General features: G+C 38.0%; 1 protein-coding gene across 1 annotated transcript; it reads left to right on the top strand.

Annotated features, from left to right (window-relative positions):
• Nucleotides 1-590: 590 nt before the first annotated feature.
• On the top strand, nucleotides 591-20,523 carry SPI1 (Spi-1 proto-oncogene). The gene is made up of 5 exons (XM_040558057.1): nucleotides 591-1,065; nucleotides 7,365-7,458; nucleotides 14,492-14,679; nucleotides 18,857-19,013; nucleotides 19,682-20,523. Exons 1-5 carry the CDS (start codon nucleotides 1,021-1,023, stop codon nucleotides 19,996-19,998), a joined length of 801 nt encoding a protein of 266 aa, XP_040413991.1. The 5' UTR covers nucleotides 591-1,020; the 3' UTR covers nucleotides 19,999-20,523.
• Nucleotides 20,524-21,861: the final 1,338 nt, after the last annotated feature.

A 21,861-nucleotide genomic window follows, 5' to 3' on the forward strand; every position in this document is an offset into this window, starting at 1 on the left:
TGAATCAAAATCTCTACATTAAGTTTCAGCATCTGACTGTTCAGATACAAGTTTACAAATCTCGTTCTCTACTCACTGTTAAAGGTACTTTTCTATGAGAAATAAAGCCATTATTTGGGGCATGTAACTCTTCCTCCTTTCTCCCACTTGCTTTCTCCTTGCAGTACCTAGAAAAGAAGAGAAATCACAAGAAACAAATAAGAGGACTCAGTATCTTTCACTGAAAAATCTTGTTCTATAGCCAAGTTTATGAAGAAAGTCTCATGGGCTCGGTTTCTATAAAACGCTGGTTTTGTAGAAAAAAAAAAAAAGCAGTGTTTTGTAGAAACTTAAGACTGTGTACTTGATACTGCATACTTTTTTTTTTTTCTTTCACTCTAAGTTCTGCCACCTAATTCCAACACAGGACTGTTATTAAAGCAAGGCTATGCCACTGCACTGTCCTCACAGTTGTCAGGCTTTATGATCGTTAAACCAGAGAGCAGCACCATCATTATGGTTCCTCCACAGTGGGAAACACATAGGCTTCCACAGCACACTGTACCCATATGCTTGTTTATTGGTAGCAGGCACAGGCTCTGGGTTGCTGATTATACAGTAAGCACCTGCCCATGGCAGATCTGGCTCGGGGCAGACTTCCTGTTACAGTGCCGCAGCTCCCTGAAATGAGATTTATGCAAACTGGCTAAAAGCTGTGATGTCACAGCGCACTGATAGACCCAAGGGCTATCTCCCTTTTACAGACATTTGATAAAATCAGGAACTTCAAATACAACTCGGGAAGAAGTTCACCTCAGAACCTATTAGGGCAAACTATGAAAACTTGTTAGGGTCTTTCTCCTATCTTGAGATCCACCACTGCGAAGGGACTTCACGGAGTCCAAGGATCTCACTTCTGTTCTTTTTTTCTTTTTTTTTCTTTGTTGTTGTTTTTTAATTTTGTTTCATGTGATTTTTCACGTCAGATATTCTGGATGTTTGAAAACTGAATTAAGAAAAATTCACTCAGAAGTTGGCTGAATGTTGCAAGCTTGCAAAATGGAAGGATTTCCCCTCATTCCCCCTGTGAGTATATGGGCTTTATTCCTAATATGGATCACTGGGCTCAGTAGCAAAAGACAGAGTAAACCAGATTTTATTATTTGAGAATATCCTCCTTTGGTCTGTATTTGTTATGCCAGGAAGTTGGGCTCCGGTCAATATATAAAGCTAGGGACGACGTTACAATGAATGGGAAATTAACATTTCCTCCCTATACTTGTATCTGATCTTGATCTCCATTTGTTTTCACAGATTAAATGTATGGTAGTTTTGTATGGTATGTGCATAGCAAGTCAGTGAATTTTTTTTCTTCAGCACCAGCTTTGTGGTAAAAGGCCGAGTCTTGCTTCAGATTGTAATTTTTAATGATCTGAAGACTGACATAGTTTACGTATATTTAACTTTCTACCAATCTGTGAGAGAAGAGTTGCTGAATACAGGTTTTACGTATTGCAAATTTTAGGGCTCTGTGCTCTTTGTAATTATGGCATTTTAGTCTCTAGCTTCAGCTTCTTTTGAACTAATTCTCTTGAATTCACTTGCTCAAAAAAGCAATTGGTAAATGAGGGGAAAATCACGCAGCTCTTAAGTGGGTCTTTCAATATTTCCTGCTAGACACAAGTTCTTCTGTACGATTATGAGGCTGATTCTATCCCTTCTTTAACTCTGAAGTATTGGTAACGCTACTCTTATGTATCCCATCATGAGTTCGGAGATAGTCTTTATGAAGAACATAATGGCACTAACCTGTTGTTGAGAAAAAAAAAAGGAAACTTCTAAGCAAAATGGGTAAAAGAGGCCCTAACAAGATTTTATAAAGCCTGTAGAAGCTGAAGAGATGTCAGATAAGGTGATTTATGTGGCTGATGACTTATAGTACTTGGTATATGTGTCCAGAAAAGAGAAAAAAAGACACTGTAGATCCAATAGTCCTTCTAACAAAATTCATATCATGTTTTCTTTGTCCCATTCATGTCATGTTTTCATTGTCCCATCTACTGAAGGCTAAAGCCATGTTTCTTTATCTTCCCCTAAGAAAGATGGCCCTTTGAATTCTCCTCCTGACTGGTATCCATACTGATTGAAAAAATACTTTTTCTTATTTTGGGAAGGTCCTGTATTCTAGCAGTTTATCAGGGGTGCCCCTGAAATCCACTATCTACCCAAAGAGTGAGAAGACCCTAAAATAACTTTTCTTTTCTTTCTTTTTTTTTTTTTTTTGAACAAATCAAGTTGCCCAGTGCACCTATTGTAAGTATGTCAGGATAGGAATCCAAAAAAGAAATTGAGAAAATGAAAAAATAACACACAGATTTCTCAATATGTTACTTGGGGAGCTTAAAAAAAAATCCCCCCAAAACCACCCAAACCTTGTCCTCAACTACCCCAGAAACCAGCATCTCATTTTTGTTATTATTATTGTAGATTTTCTGTACACACATTCACTCATAGCTAACTTTTCTTTCATTTCAGTATTGAATTCGAGTGCATAAAATGAATAAATGGAGTTAAACTCTAACAGTCTCGCACATATGCTAATTTGTGTCGCAAATAACATTCTGGCTGAACCGTGTTCAGGTGAATGATACAAGAGGCAGTGAAAATTTGATTACATCTTACAGGAACACTTGGCAGGGCAATTTGGTTTTGATTGCTGTGATTAATACGTTCAAAAATCAAAACGTTTGTGTTTTGTACTTTCGGAATTGTTTTAAGCGCACTTTGAACACTGCCAGTTTGAACCCCGCATGGCATCACTACAAATGTCTGTGCCCCTTGGGACTTTTTCTGAGGGGAGGCATTAGCCAGTTTCTAGACAGGGCTTCCTGTGAAGCAACACTTCCCTCCTCTGCCCCTCCCCTTTCAGTTGAGGGTGGGTCAGTAACTGCCTTCCTCTCGACTTTGGTAGGAAACTCTTACCCCTCATTTGGAAAATGCTGCTTAAATGGTTTAGGAGTACTGCATCTTTCTCCAAAGACTCTGAATCTTTGTATGGAAATGTTCCGCAACATGGCCCCAAGCCTTCCAATGCATGAGAGAATCTAGTTGTGCTACTAGGCAGAAAATTGATAAACCAAATACATCTTTACATAAAGAGGGCCCCAGTTACATGTGAATCCCTAAGTAGCCACCTGTAGAAATCACATCTCTGAAGGGAGGTCTGAGAGCAAAAAAGTCCCTCAGAATTGCTCTGTTCCATATAACTGCTTTAGCACAGCAGTTCAGTGAGGCTGGCCCAACGAGTGAGTGTGTTAGTATATTTACTCATCTTTTCTAGAATAGTTAGACTATAAATTTTTTCCCAAGGAAATATGGTTAATCTTGGCCTTAAAACGAGTCTCAGAAGCACATCATTGGAAACTGTGTGGAGAATTTCTGAATCACATGCCAGTGAATAGTTATGTCAGGATAACAAAAAAAGATCAGCGTTCAGTGAATTTATGATCACCTGGAATCATCTGACAAGGTCCTGGTAAATAACAAGAATGTTCAGGTAGTTATTCAGTTGAGTCTCTTGTATCACTCTTAACTGATGCCAACCAAGCTTTCTCCAAGTAGTTTTGTGGCTTTTCCCTTGGTTTTCAGAGCAAAGAAGGAAGATGGAAGCAACTGTCCATTTACCAAAGTCTGTGACAGACAGAATACTGTTTGTTGACATCTTTCTTGATGCTGGAATATGGTCTTAGGTAACTCCCTGCACTTCAGGGCATATAGGAAAGAAGATCAACTTCAGGAACAGCTATGAGTTACTAACAAAGCTTTCTCTCAGTATTTACAGGAAAACACTTGATAGAACAAATGCCCATTGAGATCAGTTAAAAATGACACTGTAAAATAAGCCATTCTTTGCCTTTTGTCTGGGCAAACAAAACAGTTCAGTGTCATGGCAGTGCTGTTAGTAAGTAAGATGGTGAAATGTGTGGGTGGGTGGGGAGGTTCCAGAGAAGGACAGAATAAGTGGTAATGATTGGTGCAAGAGGCAACAGCAGCATATGGCGAAACCTCTTCTTTCTAAATAGAGAAAAATGAGCTTTTAATAAATCTTAAAGAAGAAAAGTTAGAGAGAGATTAAAACAGGTTCTTGGAAATAGCTTCTCGAATTAATAAAGAAAAGTATCGCACCTTCCCATAGGATAAGGATAATCAAGAAAAATATGATACACAAACTTAAATAATATTTAATATAAATCTTCCCATATTAGTTTCTGTACCCTCAAAGATCAGACGCCAAGATGGACAATGGTGCCATTTCAAGTCCTTTGTGGTGATGGATTGGTCTAGGTTGCATGAGTTAATACGGACAGACATACACATATTTATCCAATGGACCTTTAAGCAAAAAAAAAAATAGAAATCAAGGAAGAAAATTCCTACAATTCATAGGAAAAAGATTTTAAGTTCCAGACTTTCATAACAGAGTATATAAAACTGATCAGTGTAAAAGTAGACTGTTTTTAATATGCTGAGTATCTGCAACTCTCTCTGCAGTCAGCAAGATCTGTAAATATTAGGGAAATCACTTTTTTTAAAGAGTCTAACTATTTAACACACCTTCCTTTGGCTCTGGTCATTGAATGCATCTGAACATTTGCATCTGAACTTGAAAAACTAGCTAATAGTTGAAATACTTTGTTCTTAGCTCTCAGACTGTGAAAGACTATTGACTGTTACTGGGTATGTTGGACTGAAATGTGGGAGTTTGAGAAATAGAAGAAGATAGCTAAGGAAGAATGCAACTAGGCAAGTCAAGCGTTCTTTGCCATGCCTAAAATTCATACTATTTATCTATTTTTGAACTGTTGCTTGGGCTTCCTGCCAAGCTATGGCTTTGTAAAAGTGTGACTGATAGAGCTTTTGTTGTAAGCAGTGAAAATTTTATACCTAGCAATTTAAGCTTAAACTGACTGCACACTGATTTCTTTGGAAGTTTCTTTACTTTTTGCTAAATATCTATCAGAGTTACAACTTTTGATGAATCTAGATATGGAAAATTTGCATACTTTCAGTTGGTTTCTCATATTTGAGTTGAAAGGAAACAAAGATTTTTCTTTCAAATGATATATATTTATATGACTTTTTTAACCTAGATTTCTCCCACCGAGTATGTTGTTATTTTCTATTTGGATGTTGAGGTCTCTCTGTTCACAGAATATGACCGCTTTCCTCTGAGTTATGACAAATTAACATTTCTGAATATGAAGGCTGTTATCCCATAAAGGCAGAAACTTAATGCTGGTATTCTTTAGGCTGACACAATTTTAACAGAAAGCATATATTTATGGAAATGGGGGCATAGGGTGAATTAATTTACGAAGATAATGAAAACTAGAAATTCCTTTCAGAACTTTGTCCCCCTGTTTTGTCTACGAAGAAAGCAAAACACAGCCTCATTAATTCCATTGGAATCATATTGATTCAGAGCGGGAGACTGGACCTATTACCTAGAGACTAGAAATAAAAGGAGTCTCTTCAATGTTATCCCTGCTGTGGATACAATTAAATCATGATTTACTCACTTTACTTCAACTTTTCCTCACATTGTGGACTATCATTTTCTCAAGATGTCCCCAAAACATCTATCTACCACTATATATTATAGATTATATTGGGAGCTAACAAGTAAGCAATTGATTTGCTCACAAGGCTTTGAGCATTCAATGGATCTGATGACCAAACAGGTTGTATTTTGGAAGTCATAATGTTTTAGGCAATCTTACCAGCACATTCTAATATGATACATTGATAAAGTACACAGCTGCCATTGAGGATCTAACAAGGTCCAAAGTACTTTCTAAAAGTATTTTCTATCCTTTTCTGTTCTAACATCTTAACCCTCTGGGAGCAACTCCCTGTTTTTCTTGATCTATTTTCCTCATAGAAATCTTAGAAATCACACCCCTAGAAAATGGACAATTTTTTAATACAAAATTCCAGCAGAATGAAACAATGGAGTTAACTAGAAGAATTAAAGACAAGAGCTAATGAGAAATGGCAACTCTGATCTAGTTTTCACCAGAAAGAAATCTTTTCCTTTTGCCAGCTGCTTATCTCTGTCTGGATTTTAATGTCAGATGCTGCCACAGGTTTCATTTTGTGAGCAATCTAAAGGAGCAAGAAAAAGAGAAGCTTGCCTGTGTTTTTGGCATGCTGTCACCATTGCCTAAGCTTAAAAAATACTGGTGAATATATGAAGGAATAAACATACGCACATATAATATATGTCTATCATGTGAGTTACCATATTGTTCTTAATATTTGTCCTTTTCTTTAAGTTAGTTATGCTAAAGACATTAACAGAAGAAAAATGGTTCTATTAGTACCTCGTAGAATTAGTCTCCTTTCAGAGCAATTAGCAAGAAGGTTTTTTGAGTTCTACATTGCTGTTGACATCATAGAACACTTTTCAGAGTGGATGAAATTATTGTAGTGAACTTAACTTGCTCTAATTCTTCATTCTGGAAAAAAAAAAGTAAATGTTAAATGAAGCAAAAGAATTGTGCACAAATAACAGACCACCTTTACTGAAACAACATAAGAAGTTAAACAGTATTCACATTGGACTACTCAGAGTGGTAAGGAAGACAAGCAGGGAAGTTGCCCTACGTCACCTGTTCTAAGAAGTTAGAGAGAACTTCAATTCTGCAGCAAAGCATCTAATACAACTCAATGTATGCCCCACATTTAGACTTTCTAAGTCTTCTCTGTGCATAACAAACAGCCCTATACAAATGATTTGAACCAGCAAATATTTAGACTTAATCTTGGACAAAAACTGAGAAGGAAAACATTTTCATTTCCCTCTGTTGACATTGTTACCCTCCTACAAATTGTCACCATTTAGTGTCACCTCCTAGAAACACCCCGAGTAAGATCCTTAGGCAAGTCAAGTTTCTGCTTTCTCTGTTGTATACAAGACGAAAAAGAATAAATGTCTGTCACTACCAAATAGAAGTTTTCTCTTCTGTGCTTGTGTAGTGGTATTTTGGCTCAGGCCTTATGTCCCAGATAGCTGGACAGAAGGTTGGAAGGTGGGATATCAAGAACTTATAGAATGCCACAGGACAAATTCTGTTACACAGACAGCAGAAAGCTCTCACTGGGTCTAAAGAGATGGATTTCTCTCTCTTTTTTTTTTTTTTGGCAAAACAGTGTTTGGTGTTGAGCATTTTATTCCTGCTGGTTCAATAAGAACTTGAAGCCTCCCCTTCTTTCTCTAGGCAATATAAAATGTGTTGGCATCTCCTCTTCGCTAACTGATATGAATAAATTTTGAATGGATTTGTCTAAGCTTACAGTTCTAAAAATTTCTCTTCTCATTACAGCCCTCTGAAGATATGGTACCCTATGAGTCAGACCTCTACCGACAGCCCCATGACTATTACCAGTATCTCAACAGTGATGGAGAGAGTCATGGTGGTAAGTTAAAAAATATCTCCTTGGAGCATAAAGTCTCATGGTATACCACAGGAAAAAGATTTTAGGACATTCAGGAAAAGAACAAATATGCTGCTGTGATCTATAACGTACAGGCACATACTTTTAGATCAGAAACCAACAACAATCTATTCTGCTTAATGGCACTGTTCCAATCCAGCAATTGCAACACAGATTTCTCTGAAATAGAATTTTAGAAAACACTGAATGGTGTAAGGAGCTTCCAGGACATTCACTGTATTACCAGGAAGGTGGGACCTCATGATCTCTATCCTTCATTATCTTCACTGTGTTTTAACTTTCCTCTACAGATCAAAACCACTCTGCTTGTTTCAGAAATCCCCAAGGACATGAATTTGCAATACTGTACTTCTTGCATTCCTGTCTCCAATTCCTGTTTGACTTAGGTCCTAAATACTCTGTTAGTGCCTTCATTTTAATTCTGTTTCTCTGGCATTTGGCTTTTTTCAACTCCATGTATTTCTCTCTTTCTTTTGATCTCTTTTGCATGCTGCCACATGTAGCTGAAACTTTCACTCTTCCTCCAGTACACACAAGTACTTCCTCTCTCTAAATCTACGTAAAACTTCCTTGTAGCTGTTTGTACATAAATCTAGCTTAAAGTAAAATAAATTATTGTTAACATTATACATGTGATTTAAAGGTTTGGTGTCTTCTATATTTTCACATCTTGTGGGGACTGGGCTCTAAATCAATGTAGAAGCGATAGTCCAGCCCTGTGAATTTTGTCTCCTGTGCAATACAATGGTCCAGCAACACCACCCTGGAAATATCAGGGTCAATATTGACTCAAGAAGGAAAAGCACCGTTCTACTGTATCACTTGTGGCAGTCCCTTCTGATCCTGGAGTTTCCCTAAAAGACTCCTATTGATATAGCAACTAGACCCATCACTACTCAATTTAAGACATCTAACAGCTTCACAGCATAGCACTGTTTTATCTGTGGCAACAGAAACTACCTGAAGGGACAGCAAGTTACAGAATAGGATTGTTCTGGGCATTTACCTGGAAAAGATTCCTACCTAAATTTGTTCAGTATATTGCATTTAAGAAACACCAATGATATTCTTATGGCCTGGAAACAAAGAACCGATTCATTTTTTATAAGTTATCTCATGGCCTTTGTCAAGTCACATTAATCAAACCCAGCAAATTCCACATGGAAATTCAGGGTTTTTACAATACAAACTGTACCTGTTTACACACCCATAAAATGAGGATAAAATTTATTATCTCAGAAGGCAATTGTGACAATTAAACGATAAATACAAAAGATGTCATGTAGGAAAAAGCACTGGGAAAGAACTTTTCTGTCATTAAATCTAGGTTACCTCAAGCAACAACACCCCTTTATCTTTCATAAACTTATCATCTCACCTGTTTTACTGCCCATTTTTTCTGTTGGAAGGCTGTGTCTAAGCTACAGTGTTCAGATCATTAGAATGTTTTTACTCATCATAATGAACACTACAATAACTCAAAGTCGTCTATATGAGTTATGGCCTAAGCAATATCAGTACTTGCCCAAAAGACTCCAAAAAAACCTGCTTAATGTTTTAACTCCTACAGTAAGTGGTTATGCATGAGGCAACTTAATCCCAGCCTGAATATTTCAATCCATTTTTTATTTATGAAAGTGCCTGCAATGTAGTTGCTTGTGTCCAAATATCTAATGTGCCTTATCCTCTCCTGAATTGCTCACAGTCTAAGACAACAATGAGCAACCACAGCATACAGAGGGGAGTGAAACACACAAATTAACTCATTTTTCTTCTTTTCTATAAACATTGACAAACCCAACTTTGGCTTTTTTTTTTTAACATGACAAAGGTAGTAGGTCTTGAGAAAAGCCATGCAGAAGTGCAGGAAAGGGATATTACAAATTACTAAATGTTCAGAATAATGAGGGTAAAAGCGTAATGATTAACAAATGATGGGGAAAATTAATAAATAAGGTGCTGCAGTGATAGTGTTGAAGTGAAAGAGGTGAGAACATGATTACGTAAGAAAAAGAAGAAATATGTAAGACAGAATTGAGGAAAGAGTGTTCAGGTTGGGGTACAGCAAGATCATTGGGAATACATAAAATATAATTTTGCAGGTCTACTCAGTAACACTGTGGACCTCCAAGAAAAACTGCCAGATAAAACAAATAGATACTACAAGACAGAGTAATTCTTCTGACTGCCCAGATATGTGACTGCTAAAGAAACAAAGTCTCGCTCAAGAGTCAGACTACCTCCCTCTCACTGTTAGCAAATTAATTTTGTGAAAGAGGTATGGCAACAGGTTAATTTGTTGATCTATGCTACACACATTACTGTCACTTTTCTAGAAAATAATGCTGAAGACAACCCTTATGCCTTGTTTACTTGAGTTGGCAGCAAAGTGCACACAACACTAGTTTAATATGTAGGAGATCATTGCCAGTAAATGAACACTAAATCAGACACACAAAAATACACCATAGAAAACCCCTATGTTCAATCACATCATGCATTGTTTGCATTTATTTTACATAATGCAGTTTAATTATTTTGTAAATGCTGTAATAAACACAGGGACAATCATACAAGGCAGAAACTACTTGGAGTCATTATGTATTAGTCCATCACCCTACCCTGAGCTTGTAGGCTAGTAAGTCTGTAAATGTAATGTAGCGTATTTTGTAACACTACTGCAATCTTAGTAATTACAAAATTCAAAAATTCAACTGCAGTTTTGTCTCTAAGTTCACTAAATGTCATTGGTTAAATAAAAATATTTTTTGTGTGAAGCTGAATTTTGACCACTGTTCAATTTGCTGCTAGCCTCATGGAACTTACCAGATTTTGTAGGCTGGGATTTTATTTTCTTCCCACCTCCTGAAGTAATATGCTAATTTAAGAAACTCTGCTTTGATTTTTTTTAGGATTTTAGCCCATGTAGCAGTGGAGGAAAGTCCAAACATGTGAACCTTAGTCGGAAATAATATAAGGCAAATAGAAAGAATTCCAGACTTCATCAAAAAAATCCCCTCACTTCGAAGCCATTCTCATGACGTGCTGGGGCCTGACTCACGGATTTTCAAACATTTGGCATTATTAAAATCATGAAGTTTGTTAATTTGTAAAGTGAGAGCTAATGTGATTCTGTTGTCATTAGAGATTATACTGTCACATTGCCACGGCGTTTCACTCAACAGAGGGCGGTTCTGCAGGAAATCAAGGCACGCATTTTTCAGTGTCCTTCAATGTTTTTCTCATTTCCTCTGCTGTTTTTTTTTTTTTTTGGCTTGTTTTTTTCAGATGAGTGAAACACAGTGGGAACATTTAAACTGTACATTGTGGTGATGTGTAAGAAACACTCTCCTAGCTCAAAATGAGTTGGACTATCTGCGCAGCACCGAGCAGAACTGGCTGCTCAGAGATACTGGCTCTGAGCTCACAAGCAGAGCCATGTCAACAGAGTCGTCATCTTAGATCGGGCAGAGGGCTGTGCTGACAGAGCTATCGCGCTTCCGGTTCGAGAGCTGGCTCATGAATTTCTGCGAGGTTTTGCACTGCATGATGCAGATTTAGCCTGTTACCCCACTTTATAATAAATACTTTTCCTAAGCCTATTTCACCTTCTAGCTCCTGGTCCTGATGTTATTCTATTAAAATAGGAGCAAAGAAATTTACATTGGGCATAGGATAACCCAGAAAGTTCAGTTCTGTTTCTTACTTGTAGAGTGCGAATCTACCTCCACAGCGAATATTAACGTAATTTCTTTAGGTCCAGTATTGCTTCCCAACATGGGAGGGAGTTTAGAACTCATGACTGTCCTTCCTCTAACCTTTCATTACATACAACACCAAAACAAACATGATCTCCATGTCTCTATAAGTGAGAATTTTTTTCACATCCTCTTTCACTTCATATGAAATTTCTCATAATGACTCCATTGTATACCTATAGCTTGGTTTTTAATAACATTTTCCTTAACCCAAAGAATAGACACTTTCCATTTCTAGAATCTTTCTCTCCTTTCTTTTTTCTTTGCTCCACCTTTATGTTTTTGTGAAAAGATCAGAATTACTGTGCATTGCTAACGTAACAGTAACAAGAACACAGAAGGAAATAGCTGCAGTGCAACTGATAACTCTAATACCTGCAGATAATGATATTTAGAATTTCTTTTAATCTTTTAATGTGCAATAACTTAGCCAAGAAGGGTAACTGCAAAGGAGTTTGTGGACACAGAATTTGGAATTTCATTTTCAGTGCAACTAAAACTATGTATTTTTTTCCTAAGTATCACTGTGAAACTATCGATAACTAAAACAGAAATAAGGACTTTTGTCCAGTCACAATTTTGGACATAAATTTGTGTTGAAGTAGTTTCTGACAGATTCATTTGGTAACTTATTAGTATTATGTGGTCACTGTAAGTCCTCAAATGCTGTGCTATTAGTATTATTCATAGTAGTACTTTTACAGCAGGACATAATTCAATAAAAAATGACTTCAGTAATGAGTAGGATTAATGTTACACAGTGTTTAACACTAGTATGCATAAACAGTGTTATACAGGTTAATTTATTTGCCAAGAAAGAGTATAAAAGAACAGTTCCGGAGGCAGCAGAAACCTTGTTATAGGCTCCAATAGACTAAAACTTATTTTGAAGTACAAAAACATCACTGCTGATAAAAGCATTTAAAAAGAATCAGAAGTGTACCACTTGGAGCTTGCACAAATACTCATGGCTATGCATGTTGGAAATGTACTGTCTTGACTCCTGACCACCACAGCTACTCCTAGTAAGACATTCCACACCTGAATACTTACTGTTGACAGCCTCAGAGAGTTTTGCCTGGGCTTTGTCATCCTCATGATTACACACTGATCTCATTTGCTGTATTAGATCATCAAAGACAAGAGGTCTTTGACGGATATGTTCACATCTGAGAGAGGACCCTCTGCACAAGGAGTAAAGCCAGATTATTCTAAGGAACATGAGTATAGATTACTCCTGTGATGTATTCTTAACAATTTATTATATGGGTTACCAGAGGTATATCGGGCCTCCATGGTTGGCTCTAAGTAGAGAAATCTTCAGTAATTTAGCCCAGTAAAAACATGAGTTAGGGTGTATCTGTCTTCCAACTAAACAAATAAGTTTCAGACTGAAAGTGCCCAAAGCCTCCTACCAGGAGGATAACCTGTGATAACCTGTGCAGTCAGACTCACAGTGAGTGAAACACAGTGGGAACATTTAAACTGTACATTGTGGTGATGTATTTTATATATTTCTATAGGCCTGAGCCATAAAGGCAGCTACAAGGGCTTACAGCTTCCCAAGTACAAGTATGTTGTAATGATATATGTACAAGTATTTTGTAATGTTATAAATGCAGATATGTAATAAACATATCACCGGGTTCCCTCCAAAGGAAGTCACATTCAAAGTCACTATCCTGGTTTTCAAATCCTCAGTGACGCTACACCTAATTGCTTGAAACATAAGTGAGGAAGGATGAGGAGATAGAAGCTGAGAGAAAGAACAAAACTGGTACTGAAGAAATAATATTCTCAGGACATTAGATAATGTCATACACAATAGCATCATATTGCAGAATGAGACAATTGCTCCTCTGTATTCCTTCAGTACAACTACCCTTGGAACAATATGTTCAGCTCTGTCCCTCATATTATCAGAACATTGTCAACAGCTAGGAGGGAGCTTGGAGGAGTGCACAAGCATGATTAGGGGGCTGAATATACTGATTTATGTTGAAAGATTGAGAGCTAAATACATGCAGCTGGGCTAAGTGATAATTAGAAATAGATTGTAAGTGTACATGGTAACAACCTGAAAATAATGAAGGGTAGGAAAGAAATTATTTATAATAACACAAAAGAAGAAAACTTGGAATAAAGAGATATAAATTATAAATGTTACACTGAATCATAAAGAAATTTTCACTGTGCACAAAACGATGCATGGGAAGTTAAAGTACGGAGGGCTAGTTTCAAGCTCAGTCAGAGCAGAGGACGTGATGCTGACTGATTTTTAAAAAAGAGCACAAACAGATACGTGCATAATTGCAAATATGTGCAGCTACAGTATGTGAGACAGAAATAGAGTTTGCAATGCTTCAAATTTGCTCTAGGAGATTTTAAATTCTGAGCAGCAAATTTGAAAATTTTGAAAACAACAATCTCAAACTGAGAACTGTATAGAATTTAATCTAATCATAACAGTAAATAAATCAAGTAGCAGTATATTCATTATCTGAGTACTTTTTAAATTTTTGAAAAAAAAAGGAAATTGTCATGGAAATTTCTAGCTTAATAGAGAGATTAAAAACGTAGAGAAAGGGGCTACATTAGAATTTGCTTCAACAATTAGAATTCAATTAGAATTGCATAATACCATACACAAAACCGTTTATTCTTTTATTCTCTGGTATTGCTACTGAAAAATATGGTGCATACCAACACATCATTACAGGAGATAAGTCCCATGCTTTTTCTGTAGCGTTCCTGAAGTTTTGCTAGCAGATGAAAATAAAGATTGAAGATTAGTGTAGAATGATCAGATCATCTTCTTCTGCTCATTTCCATACCATGAAAAAAACTATAATGACAATCTGACAATATGTAAATCAGTATAATTTGTTGCCTCAGGAATGAAAATGTAAGATTGTTAGAGTCTCTTCTTGAGAAAGGTGCCAGCATTAATGTCTTTTGCATGTTCTGCTATATTATCATTGAAATCCATCACTCCATCTAGGAGTATTGTCCTAATTAAAGTGGCCTAAGAATTACTTTCCAGCCACAGGCACCTTGGAGATTAGGAAGAGAAACATTACAGGAATCTATATAGATTGTCACCAGAGACAGACAGGTCTACAGGGATGGCATGGAGTGGGCAGAAGGGACAGTGGTGGGAGTAGGAACCAGTAAAAGACTGGTAAGTGCTATGTTTCTTACTTTTGTAATGACAGACAAGCTGCTGTTTTCTTTAGATCATTACTGGGAATATCATCCACACCACATGCACAGTGAGTTTGAGACCTTTGGAGACAACCACTTCACAGAACTGCAGAGTGTACAGCCTCCCCAGCTGCAGCAGCTCTACAGGCACATGGAGATTGAACAAATGCATGTCTTGGATTCTGCAATCCCAACTACACATATTGGACTCAACCATCAGGTACGGTTACCAACCCTTACGCAGAATTTAGATGATAGTTAAGGGCAAGGAACAGAATGTGTCAGGGAATGCATACAAGAGATTGCTGAAACAAATTATATGAATTTTTCCTGTCCAACACTTGACATAAAACTCTTCATTCTCAGGACAAACGTGGTTTAAGCTTTCTTTCTATCTGGATGATGAGAAGCCAAGTTCCTCAAACAGTGCATAAAAAGATAGTTTCAAAATTGTGTTTAATTTGGAATGAAAATCAACTGCTTTGAAATCCTGCAGAGGAACTGGGCCTGAGAAGCTGTGCACTGCCACAGCAAAGGTGTCCATGCCTCCTGGGAAACATTCTGAGCCCCACCATGGTAGGAATATTTAAAAAATTTCCAAGCATCCCTAGCAATTTTACCTGACCTGTGCAACAAATAATAACAAAGAAAAGTCATCAGTAATGTTACCACAGTGAAACACATTAGGGCCAACCTACTCATGTTTTTATCTAAAAGAAGCTAAATCATGACCCGAAGCACAGTATCTCGTCTCTTCTCAGATTTTACAAAAAGACAGTCATCTACCCATGAAAATAGGCATTCCAATGTGCAGCAGTCACCAAAGCGTCAGTGAATGATCACTAAAGCTGAAATTATAAGGAGTTCCACAGTACTGCCAAGACACTAGAGCGAAGTGGGCATTGAGATCCTACAGACTATGCTCCATGTCATTATTGGAAGCAATCAGAAAGCTGGGATATTTTGTGCCAAGGAGTTTCCCAGGGCAGGCAAGATACAGATAATATACTGAATACAAGACAGAGTAGGAATGACAGAGACAGAACTGTTTGCTGATTACCCTGCTGCATACGATGGTGCCATTGCTAAGATTTTGTGAGAAAAACTGCATGCATCTAATTGTTATTTTAGGTTTCTTGTTCAAAGCAAACTGAAATTATAAGCAAATACTGTATTAATTAAAAACAAGGAAACAAAGAGTGATTAAGTTAACTCTATGAACAGGAAACTGACTTACTGCAAGCCATCAAACTTCTTACCTACAACTCAAAAAAAATCAGGAATAGAATATAAGATGTAGCTACAAACAAAGAATTAGGAACAGAAAGTTACAAATATAAAAAAACGCTTCATGGAACAGAAGCCTGTGGGAAGCTTCAAGTCGTTTCAGTTGCTCAGTGCAACTGCTAACATGTAACAACCAACTGTTACACCCAACCAAAGGCAAAGAAGGAAAGTTAGATATGTTATGAGTGTCTTTGGAAGCACCACCAAAAATGAAGAGAGGGTGCTTCTGCTTAACCTACTTCAGTCTACTCAATTTCCATCTTTCATTTCAGGAGTACAGACACAGAATTAATTTTGTTGTAACTTTCAATAGAGTGTTGTGTTCTCTCTCCCCCACCCCATGCCAAGCTGCAGGAGATAGTCACCATTACCCTCCTCTTCCTTACCAGCTGGTGATCTCTTTTTTTTTTTTCTTTTACTTTAACCTACTGTAGCTCATGCAAGTGGTATTCAGCATGCTCTGAGGTTCAGACTCTGGTGTGTCTCAGCCACAATCCTAGGTAGCACATACTATTATTCAAGGCATTTCCATGGAAAGAGAAGCAGGAAGCAAAGTTTATTCCTCAGCTGAATTTGCCAGTTACTAACTGCACCCATGGCTCTCATGCAATGTCATAGTTACAGTTTGCAAATAAAAGAAGAACATGAAAAGATACTTCTCTGATTTTCTGTTGATACCACATTATTTTGTGAAATCAAATTCAAAGCTCAAACTATTCTTGGACAACAGGACCTTCAAACAGGTGGTCTCTTCAAGTACTAAATGAAGAAGAGAATACTTGCTCTGAAGGGAGAATGAAAGGAAAGGTTGGAAAATTGTGAAGAGTTTTAGAAAGAGGAAAACCACAAGTGGATGCCACAGGCCTTGAGACAACAGAATATGGAAAGCAGCTAGCAGTTTAAGTTTTCTCTCTCTGAGTTGTATTGATGAGCTGTTTTCTTCAAACACACTATTGGGACCTCTGCAACTCTGGATGTATTGACCTACATTGAGTTTCAGGCATTGCTAAAGTGGGTGTAAGCAAAAATACAGCAAATAGGGAAAGGAGAGGTGATGCAGGGGAAGCTTAGGATAGTCCTCAGGTAAGTCTGAGCAACCTCCTTTGCTTGAGACCCTGTTCCTCCCTCACAGCATGTTCCCATCTTCCCCCTCCAGCCCCAGAGGAACTCACTCCCACTCCTCCTCAATACACTCTAGCTTTCCGCAGCCTTTGCCTTTCCAGGTGCACCAATCTGTTTTCCTCCCCTGAAAGACACTGTCCCACCTTTTCATTCCCCTTCCCCCATGACACTCCCTCCCTTTCCTCCCACCCCTGAGGCCGCAGCTTTCTTAACTGTAAAAAAGCTAAAGGTGACTCTGTGGTGAGGGCTGAAGTTTCGCTCTTGGGGATCTGACAGGAAGCTTACACACACTCTTACCCAATCCTGGCCTTCCTGCCACGTTTGGCTCCAGCCAATCTGCCAACTCACTAACCGCCAGCTGCTGCACCCCAAAACCAGTGCTCGGCACGCTCCTTATTGGGACATTTTCGACTGGTGCAAAACTCATCTGAAAAGCACCACTCGGCCAAGCCTGACACGGGGTGGGTGGTGTGACTCACGAAGTGAACACCCACTCCCTGCTTCAGCGCCTGAGCTTGTACAAAGGGAATCACGCTCAAAATGCCCTGTTCGGTGGAAGGAATGAAAGGCAACTCAAAAGGAGCTCACCTTACAGGAGTAGTAATCTGGCTCATTTCATGAGAAACACATTTTATTTGCTGCTGAATTTGGGGGATTTTTAAAACTTTTTTTAAATGTTGAAATTGAGTTCTTGCTCCACACCCCTCAGCCTGATTTATTTCTCCTGCTTCAGTAAGGAGCTGCAATAATTCTTGGCAACTGGTCTCAATCCCTAGCAAACTAGACAGCAACTGAGAATTTGCAGAGCTGAGGTATATTCCATATTGCTTGTGACAAGACCTCTATATAAGGGCAAGGGAATTCAGCACAGAAAACAGCTTGCCAGCTTTGCAGATGAGAAATCCCCGTTGATGAGGAATTTTCAGATAACCACATAGGAAAAGAGAACATGATCCAATATGATATATCCCCAGCAGTAAGGCTATTCCTCTCTTCAAGGGGGAAATTCAGGACAAGAAGCTGACAAACCTGTGTAACTCTGGCTCCAGAGATGGATGCAGTCCTGCAGCGATTCAGTGTTGTCAGAAGGTACTATGTCTGAGAAAGGAAGAGAACAACAGAGCCAAAGACAGTCAAAGTGGCTATGCCAAGACAAAACCGATCAGATCTGCAAAATCTAAAAGAGTGGTTCCAGAAAGGCCATGTTAGAAAAAAAGTTCATTTCAAAAGCAGTTTTATACTAGGGATAAGCAGCACAGATCAGAAACTCATTAGGAAGAATGTTATCTTGGTTTATAATCACTACACAGAAGGAATGTTGCGATGTTTTGAAAGCAGTTAAAGTATTTTCAAAGCAATTAGTACCAACAGAGCATTTTCTACACAGAAGGCTCGAGTATAAAATGTAATTTCTGAAAAATGTTCACATAATTATCAATGTATTAGGCAGAGGCATCTGTTATATGAATATATTGTCTTCAACCAAAAAAAAACCAACAAAAAAAAAATACAGTAGGTTTTCTTAGCCCATTAAGAAACCTGGTACCATGTGTGACTTTTTCCACCTTCTTAAGTAGGGTTCTCCTACTTAAGCAGTACAGCTTTCTCTACCCCCAGCAAGAAGAAATGTGTCTAAATTAGAAAGAGAAGGTTACTGAACTGGAGAGATATGGGAGATGGGGGACAGTATCACTTGCATAGAATATAACCTATGGGAAAGTTCTGACTTTCACAACTACGTTCCTCCTTCCCTCCTATTTGAGATGCATCTTTACACATGTGTAAGTGTTGACTGTTACGTGTTTTTTTTTTATCTGCATAGTATTTATTTTTAATGTCAATGACTAAGTCACTCACTCTAAACAATCTCATATACCTTTTGCTTTCTCTCCCCTTCCTCTGTAACTCTCTCCATGATATCTCCTTTTTCTCTTGATGTCCCACCCTCTATCACTACTTCCTCCCTCTGCTATTCTTTTCTCCCAAAGGTTTCCTATTTGCCCCGGATGTGCCTACAGTACTCCTCTCCACCGCAGCCCAGTTCTGATGAGGAGGACATAGAGAGGCAGAGCCCGCCACTGGAGGTATCAGATGGGGAGACCGATGGTGTGGACCCTGGGCCTGGAATTATGCATGGTGAAACAGGTCAGTGAAAACAGAGGGACTTTACTGTGCTATGTGCTGAGCAGCTGTTACATTACCATGACAATAATGAATAAACTAATAGAACTGCTGTGCTAGTATTTTATCCCACTGCCCTGTCTCCTTGCACTCTCCTGTCTTCTGAATCTTTTGTGACCATAACCGCTTCTGTATCTCAAATACCATTTCTTCTTGTACTCCTGCTTTCTCCTGCCCTGCTTATTCAGGCTTCTTCCCAGCTTTTGACATTTCTATCCCAATTTCCATTAGCAGATAGAAAAACCAAGGCAAGAAGCTCAAGGAACTGATTTTTAAAAATACCGAGCTGTGTTTGCTCAGTACCTAAAAGTTTGGTTCTGTATAACCTGCCCAAATTAGCTTCAGATTAGTTTCAAATTAACAATGTTTTTAATTATCTTCAAGTTAGAAAATCAATTTCAAAACTCATTTGGAATTCCTTATTCTCATTTTTTAATTCTTGGAACAGCCATCCATGTTACGTCCTCACAGGATAACTCTTTCTATTGCTATAAAGGCTGCAAACTGAAGAAGCTATGTGACTGACAAGCTAGCTGAAACAGTTATATGAACTATATAATTTCTTCTGTTTCATCAAGGACTACGCAATAATACTAATGCTCCACTGCTTTTCTTCTCTGTTTCTCACACAGGCAGCAAGAAAAAGATACGTCTGTATCAGTTCCTTCTGGACCTTCTTCGCAGTGGAGACATGAAGGACAGCATCTGGTGGGTGGACAAGGAAAAAGGTACTTTCCAGTTCTCCTCCAAACACAAAGAAGCATTGGCACACCGCTGGGGCATCCAGAAAGGCAATCGCAAGAAAATGACTTACCAGAAGATGGCACGGGCTTTGAGAAACTATGGCAAGACAGGGGAGGTCAAGAAGGTCAAGAAGAAGCTGACCTACCAGTTTAGTGGAGAGGTGATGGGAAGGGGGGTCACTGATAGGAAGCATTATCCTCATTGAGGCCATGGGACCCTAAGCAAGAAAAATATTAAGACCTCCAGGCTGGATACCAGCAGAGTAGATGGACGCATCTTTCTCTTTGCTTCCTGTGCCCCCTTCTCTGCCTTTAAAGGGCCTTTGCCGTCAGATGTTTCTGGTACGAATTCCCTTCTTCAGCATCTGAGAATCCTAAACGTGACAGAATTATTTGCTTCCATCCTACAAGTTGGACAGAGTTGGGAAATTTAAACAATGTACAAATACATTCTTGTCAGGAAAGATTTTTTGATTGTATTGTAACTAAAGAATACAGCTGATGAAGTTTTGCCTTCAAAGGTGGTGCTGTGTCATTCACAGTGACACTGCATTAGCTTACAGCTTTGAAACTAGCATTAATACAGGCTCTGCCGCAGCTCTCAAGGCTAGAGAGAAGTTTGCAGATCTTGGAATGATACTCATTCTTTTAAATAGTAATAACATGTACATATTTAATAAAATTTGATATAATGAAGTCCTAGTGTTTGCATAATAAATGATTACTTCACAAACAAATCTCACGTGCATTCAATTATGCAGATATAGCTCTCCTGTGGTATTTGAACAAAAGGCATGCTGGGCTACAGGGCTTTATCCATCTGTCCCTACTTAGAAACATATCAATGCTGTCAAGCTAAGTACTAGAGATAATCGGTGAAATACATTACTGTGAAAGAGGCTATAGTACTAAAGTCAATTTTAAAATATATTTATATATCATCATTATTTTTTCCTGTGCCAATGAAGCCCTGCCAATTGAATAACTTCTATTCGCTTATCCCAAGAGTGCCTTTTATAGCTCTGTCCGGTTCAGAACATAACAATTAACCATGTTCTTCTGTGGTTTCACTCATTTTCCTGCTCCTGTTCTTTCCTGTTGCTTGCTTACTCCACAGTGGTATCTTGATTTTAGCTTATGAACCTTTCTGGGAAATGAGTTGCCTTTAATCGTGTTTTTGCAGAATTCTAGTTCAACAGGTTTTTAAGCTTCTAATTGTGGAATTTAGTCCCTACTGTAAAACAATAGTAACTAATAACAACTGCATTGTAAAAATTACACTCAAAATGCAAAATAAAAGAGAATTCAACACCTGAGATACAATGGTAAAGTTACCCCGTGCAATGGTAAAATTACCCCCGTACCATGGGGTACAGTTACCCCGTGAAAACACGTAAGAAAACCTACATCAACCGACACTGAGAAAATCAGCACTTTAACATTTAACATTATTTAATATATCTTGACTGTGGTTAAGCACTCAGAAATCAGGAGATGTCATAATGACTGAAATGAACAAAGCATTCTTTTGCCATTTCTACATTCTAATAGTTTAGTTACACAGTTACAGAACTTCAAACAAAGCTACAAAATATTCACCTCAACTCCAGTACATACCTGAAGTACTGGAAAAATAATTCATGAGTTATTTATACTCATAATCGCTGCTTATATTCATAGCCTGTGACCATCACCAATAGAAAAAAATGTATTTTGAGATGTTATAACAAAAACAGTAAACTAGGTGGGAGAAATTAAATTCCAAAATAGATGAGGTGAAAAGAGAAAGGTCTAAAATAAAGGGAAGGGTTTTGTTTAACAATGTTAAGCAGTAGCAGAACTTGCAAAACATAACAATTTGGAAGACTCTACTAAACTTGGAGCTTTTCAGAACTTCTTCCTCGTTGAAACCAGAAAGAGTTGAAAGCGATGAACTTCTTACAGACCTGAGTTCGGTAAGTTACATTTAAACATGGTCACTTTTATCTACACTAACAGTCTCACTGTGGAAATGAAAAGTCTGGTGACATCACTGGGCTACAGTGAATCTTTGCAGCCAAAGAGAAAGA

The sequence above is a fragment of the Cygnus olor genome, chromosome 5 (assembly GCF_009769625.2).
Source record: "Cygnus olor isolate bCygOlo1 chromosome 5, bCygOlo1.pri.v2, whole genome shotgun sequence".
Taxonomy (NCBI): domain Eukaryota; kingdom Metazoa; phylum Chordata; class Aves; order Anseriformes; family Anatidae; genus Cygnus; species Cygnus olor.

Coding starts and splice junctions, on each gene's coding strand:
- SPI1 (XM_040558057.1), top strand. CDS start 1,021: ATGTTGCAAGCTTGCAAAATGGAAGGATTTCCCCTCATTCCCCCT. Junction 14,680..18,856: donor ATATTGGACTCAACCATCAG/GTACGGTTACCA, acceptor TTTCTCCCAAAG/GTTTCCTATTTGCCCCGGAT. Junction 19,014..19,681: donor AATTATGCATGGTGAAACAG/GTCAGTGAAAAC, acceptor TTTCTCACACAG/GCAGCAAGAAAAAGATACGT.